Source organism: Gymnogyps californianus, chromosome 5, assembly GCF_018139145.2.
Source record: "Gymnogyps californianus isolate 813 chromosome 5, ASM1813914v2, whole genome shotgun sequence".
NCBI lineage: Eukaryota > Metazoa > Chordata > Aves > Accipitriformes > Cathartidae > Gymnogyps > Gymnogyps californianus.
This window is the reverse complement of record NC_059475.1, coordinates 19,481,014-19,487,513: the sequence shown is the minus strand read 5'-3', so window position 1 is coordinate 19,487,513 and position 6,500 is coordinate 19,481,014. Positions and strand designations below refer to the sequence as shown.

Genomic DNA, 6,500 nt, shown 5'->3' with positions numbered 1-6,500 from the left:
AATCAGTCACTAAAATTTAATGGTGCTTGGCTAAGAGTGACTCTTCAAGGGGTTATACCTATCTATATCACCCCAAGAAAGGTGCATCTCTCACCTGCATAGGAGCAAAACACCAGCATATTGAACTGAGGTATGGTGCATCTTTAGGTGAAGGGTGATTGCCTTTCACAGTCCCAGCAAATGAATGAGGCTGGTGCCAGATGTAGAATTTTCGTGGCAAAGAAACCTGAATGGAAAATACGCAAGTATCCAACTTACACCTGTGAGCATACACATCCAATTTAATCTAAAAAGGAGTCAGGTCTGCTGTGTACATGGAGTTGCTGTAACAATTTGCAAAGACTGTATATGAATTAAATCATGGAGACTCTTTTTTCTGGGCAATAGTAGTTCCAGACAGGAGACTATGTGGAAAAACACAGGGAGGAAAAGAAAAGCTCAAAATAAAGTCCTTCGGGAATCTCCTAAGTGTTTTTAGAACACATTTCTGAACTAAAAGTTTTGGTGGCGTAAAAGACAGAAAATTCCAAGATGGGAGATGTCTCTGAGGTATCATAAAATGTTAAACCTGCTAAAGTAACCATCAGGGAAAGGTCTCTGTAGACAGTGTTTCTTCTTTTTTCTCTAAATGGTTTGTTCTAACTGGTTATTACTGGTTTTATTTTTATTTTCCAAGAAGGAAAATCAATTCTGTATTCTTCTAGTGATAGACTCCCAAAAGAGAAAAGGGTGACTACTTAATTTCAGTCATGAGTGTTGAGTGAATGGTACCCTATGTAAGGGTGCGAGAAGTGCAAATCTGTACCCTCAAATAGGAAAAGCAGAGTCTAAAACTTTTTGAGATGTATTGAGGGAAAACAGGAACATGTTCGGGTCGAGGATAGGCTGTCTTGAGATAAAAATAGCAAATAAAAGAAAACAACAGCTAAAGACCATGCCTTTATGACAAAAGGGTGTTTCTAGTTGAATAGAGCAGCCAAAAGGGCTGTGAAGAGTTTCCTTGGTGTTTTACAAAATATAAAAGTTCTATTTGTAATTTGAGCAATGAAAGTAAGGAACACTGAACAATTAAGAGGATTAGAGATTTCCAGACACCGCACTGAGAAACTTTTGATGACAAAATATAGAGCCTGGCCTGGGAGCTTTAAGAAGTAAACCCTATTAGTGCTATGAAGCAGCCGTGTTAAAAGATCTGTTGAAATAAGTGTATTTTACCTCAAGGAGACTGTGTTTTTTCTTCTGAAAAGAGTTGCAGAAACACCTTCTCAAATGAATTTTTCAACGTAAAATACAGTGCATGTGGAAATCTTGTATTTCTGAAGCAGCATTCTGAACTGATTCCTGGTTCTGTTTTCTGCTTTCTTCTTCTCCCAAGGACCCTCTTCATCTTTCTCTGCACAAAGCAAAGCTGACCTTTATAGCTGACCTATAGCTTTTGTAGGATCTGATGTGGGACAGTAGACTGTAAATTTATCATTCATGTAGAAGGTAAGCAAGAACAAGCTATTTAGGGGGATTCTGTCTGAAAACAATTGTTATTCAGTCTGGACAGTAAGGTTTTCCCCTTCCCCTCCCCCCCCCCCCAGCTTAATATGTTGTGAGAGTCTCTACAACCTTTTTGATGGACTTTCTGTTGCACCATGACAATGTTCGATAGAGTATCTCTTTTGCTGTGAATTCCTTGAACTTACCTTGTCACCCCATCTCAATTATGTTTTGGGCACAAAATGCAGTATGGGCTATACCTTGTTTTAGATGCTCCCCAGAGCTTTACAAATGAAAGGAATCTAACAATCGCCCGCAAAATAATTTTACAATGCATGGTGTATCATTCTTATTTGTAAGAGTTACTGTTGTCTACAAGGATCTTCACAAGCATCATTTAATTTTTACAGAAATAATTCTATGTGATGGTGAAAAATGAAAAATTCTTTGGCTTTCAAGTTATTGTTTGAGGGTATCTCATCCTAAACTGCCTTCAAGGGTTTTCTTTGTTCAGCCACTACAAAATTCACTATTTGTTATAGGAGTTACTGAAGGTTAAACTTGGTGTGAGCATTTGAAGGATTTAAGAGCATAGCATCCTGTAGATGAAATAGAGCAATAAAAATTTGCATGATTACTGAATCAATATTATACCATTTCCTGTATACTGAATTCCTTCATTTATGGTGAAAAATACCTGTCTGTTTACTTCTTATCTTCTGTAAATATCACGCCTATTTTTTTACCTCTCCTCTTTCCTCCTCCCTTTGTATCTCCTCTTCTGTGATAGAATCAATTGCATCAGCGGATATTATATAAAGAAAAGTTTTCAGTGGAGTTCCCAGTTCACCCACCTTAGCCACCATGGGGCTAAGAGTTGCCAGCCTTTTTATACTCTGGCTGGCTCTTTCCTATGCAAATGAAATAAGAAAAGGTAAGCTCTAGAAATGAAATGGTAGCAGATTGCCTCCTGGAAAAGAGGGACAGAATTAAAATACCACTGCAGAGGTAAAAGGAGGCAGTGCATTCAAATAATGCACTGGAGTTTTAAGGTGCCTTAAATTTCTTAAACTTTCAAATACTAAGGCTACATGGCTCAGCCAACATAGGTAGATACTGCTCTCTTTGGAGAGATTAGTACCTATATCTACTGCATTAATCTCTAGTTTGATGTGCTTGGAAAATATTTTCAGTGTTACTTTTCTTTCCATGTGTTGAGACTTTCCTACTACTACTTGGTAGAAAGCAACTATAGGAGTTTGGGAGACTCGTTACAGCAATGAAGAAAGTGGATGATTATGCCTTCTGTTACTTTGGAATGACATAAATACTTTCTTCAAAAGCGAATGTAGTAATATTGGACAAAGCTCATTTTGGCATTCAGGACATTAATAATCGCTCTGTAAAAGCTCTAATTTACTCTATTTGTTATCAACTTTGTTTGAAGTGTTGAAATGGAGCTCTCATACAGAAAACTATTTTTGGAGGAATAGGTGATGGATTTTGTGCAGTAATCAGGTTTGGGGTATTGGTCTTGGTCTGCTGTGTCTTGAATTCAGCAATGGGAGGAAAGCATTATCTTGCATTTGGTATCCCAGCTGTGAGCTCTGGGAGAATCTCAGTGTAGCCTTCCTTCTGGGGAGAGAAGCATACCAGCTTGGCTGGATGTATCTGGTATGATTGATACCATCAAAGTACAATAACTTAGAGGTCCCCTTGGTAGTTTCATTTTCTCAAATTAAACGCTGCAAGAAAATCTTGTGAAGATGAGTGGCATGTGTGCTTTTGGTAGCTTGGCAAGCTTCCCAAGTATGCTTGGCTTTTATGTTCACCCCTAATCTACAGAATCTTGAGATTTATCAGATACTGTGTTAATTTGTATTATTTGTTGGTATAGATGGCTGGGAAGAGAACAAATATCATCATCTTCATCTTTTGCTATTGCAAAAAAAATCTTTTTTTTTCTTTTGCTCCTACCATCGTTATTTTCTGACCTATCTTCTGAAGAATTTCTATTCTGTAGTAGTAGAAATCACTAATTCTGTTAGGAAAATAATGAATTCATTAAAAACTCCTGTGGTTCACAAGTCCTTTCATAACATTTAACCTATTTGCCTTCCAGAGTAGGAGTGGTACTTCCTTGGTTTCCTAACCCTGTTTCCTTTCTAGTGCATGTTGCGTCAGGGAAGAAAATAGCTCTTAGAAATATTTAATATTGCTAAAAATAATACTGTGATTCAGAATAAATTCATGTTTGGGAAAGCAGCTCCATTGCACTGATGCACCAGCTTGTCAGTGGTCTGAGCGTTAAGTTTCCCCACCTCATGCAGACAAGTTTCTTCACCTCAGTGAGGATTATAAGATATACCCAGGTCTCAGCAGTATTTGTTAATGTCTTATTTTCCATTAGAGATTCACATCTCTTCTGCTTAATAGGCAGATACTTGATCTGGCTTGAGATCTGTGGAATCACTGTGCACATAATTGCAAGTGATTTCTACTGTAAAATGCAACACTTACCTTTTCTTGACGCTAGCTTGTTCATTTCACTTTTTTCATGCCTGTTTCTTTTTTGTCGCTTAACAGGAAGGACAAGAAACCATGGCCACTATGTCTGCAGCACTTGGGGAAACAACCATTTCAAAACTTTTGATGGAGACATCTATCAATTCCCTGGCATTTGCGAGTATAATTTTGCTTCTGACTGCCGAGAGTCTTACAAGGAGTTCTCTGTCCACGTTCAGCGTGCTCTGAACAGCAATAACCACCCTGAGATCCAGTATATTCTGATAACAATCAAGGACTTTACAGTGTACCTCAGACCAAAACTGGCTGTGGTGGATGGGCGGATGTAAGTTCCTTTAGTATAATAGTATTTCAGAGAAATATGCTGGGAAGATAAAAGCAGGATTGATTCTTTACACAGCTGTCTGTATACTATTAAGGTAACTGCTACAAGCATTTCCACAATAAAAAAAAAGCTCTTTGAAATTCAGCATAAAAATTGCTTTGGGGAGGGGCTTTAGTATTAATCATCATTTCTACACTGGCATAAGGGATGATTTAAATGCAACTCAGGAAGAGGTTTGAGTGAATTGTTCTTCTGGTGGTTGTGCAGGAAACAATGCAGCTCATGAGCCAGAGCTTTTACTGGCATAAAATGACATAGCTTCATTTGTTTTATGGCATCATCTTGAGTTTACCTTAGCAGATGGTCTAGCAAATCCTCAAAAATGAAGATACATTTCTCCAGGATCTTTTTCTCTTATTTTGTGGCAGAGAAGAGGTGTTTTTTTCTGATCTTCATAAATAATTCTTTAAGGTCTGATGGCCATTCCTCAAGCGATTATAACATATAATGCAGGTCAAAATTTACACTGATTTCTATGTGGCAGTATGTACTTTTTCACAGTGAGCTGTAGGATTTTTCTTCTCCTGTAACATGGTTGCACAAGGAACTAGTCTGACACCATTACTGGTGCCAAATAGTGTCTTAACCTAGCCTTTCCTATCATTAGCCTATCCTTTCAGTGTTTGTATATATACACACTGAAACAAGTGAAGCAACTCATAGGTTAAGACATAGTTCTGAAGATGGAAGAAACTGGCTGTTAGGATGTCTTAGCATAATTTAAATAAAATTCTTTCTATTGTCATCGTAGGACTGTTTTTTGCCCAGAATTCAGCTTTTGCTCTGAAGTTTTGAAGCCACTGCAATGAAAATCTGTTCAAAGATAGAAAATAACATTCAGTTTTCCAAGGATCATACCAGAATGCATAACAAAATGACATGAAGTTATAAAAAATGCATTCTTGCCCCAGATTGGAAAAGCCCTTTATTGTGTACTCAGGTCTTAAAAAGAACTGCATGAAAAACAAGTTTAGAAATCCTTTAAAAATTGTTTTTCTTAAACCAAGCCTCTTTTGTCTTAGGTAGTGTTCATAAAACAATAGATCCCTTCTGAACAGGTTTTTGCTGCATGGGGCATTTAGTTTTTTGTAGAACTTAATTTCCCATATGGCTCTTTAAATGACATATGATCCATTGCCATGTAAAATAGCATTTCACACTACTGAAGTGGAAACTGTAAAGTAGAAAAAATGTATGAATTTGCCTTTTGGTACCTGATCCACTGATTGATTGAATGTCTTGGTATTAGAAAAAAAGAGAAATGTTCCATGCTGTGATAGCTGAAAGGTGAAAAGCTGCCCAATGTTTTATAAACCCTCTCCAAAACCGTGATCTCTTAAGGCCTCATTGTCCAGAGGATGAACAATGCACCCAAAGTAGAAATAATGACTTGTGAGTTCCTGCCTAGTGTTTAGATAAGCCATTTGGCCATGCTAAAAATGCCTGAGGTAAATAGTTGGAAAAATCCTGGTGACAGGAAATTAGGAGATAAAATTCTCCAAGTCAAGAGATTAGTTAAGAGGAGATGTGCATAGACATACATGAATCCTGATAGGTAACAATTATATTGGCAAATCAGTAAAAAACGAACTGGTTATTTTGACTGGATTCCAGTTTACACTACTTCTGTTTGAATAGACTCTAGTTCTTTAGATTTTATAGGATGAGGCTGCTTGCCACAATCCCTTTATTGCTGAATGTGTGTGTGACTTGTTACATCGTGCACTGTAAGACAGACATAAAAGAACAGGAGAGAGATCTGGTGAATTGATTCTTTATCAGACAAAAACATCTATGCTCAGCCTACTGTAAAATATCTTCTGTTACATTAACGTGCCTTGCTGTCACCATTGACAAGCTTGGTTCTGGCAACTGAAAGCTAATGAACTAACTACTGACACAACCTGCTGAATTCCTCTTAACATGCTCCTTTCTTCTCAAACTTTTGTCGGCAGTCCCTGTATCTGCCTGTGCTTCTTGAACTCTCTCTTGAGGAGGAAGATCATTGCAAAGGAACACTCATTCTCTCTGAAATGGTTGTCAGAGCTTTTGGTAAAGAAAAGCTTCCATTTATGTTGTTACTTCTTTCATTGAAGTAAATTAT

At 37.5% G+C, this 6,500-nt stretch overlaps 1 protein-coding gene across 1 annotated transcript in view; it reads left to right on the top strand.

Annotated features, from left to right (window-relative positions):
• The first annotated feature begins 2,349 nt into the window (after positions 1-2,349).
• MUC2 (mucin 2, oligomeric mucus/gel-forming) overlaps positions 2,350-6,500 on the top strand; it is a 60,940-nt gene continuing 56,789 nt past the window's right edge. Inside the window, 2 exon segments of the mRNA XM_050897030.1 lie at positions 2,350-2,419; positions 4,072-4,336. Of these exon segments, the coding sequence (XP_050752987.1) occupies positions 2,350-2,419; positions 4,072-4,336 (335 nt within the window).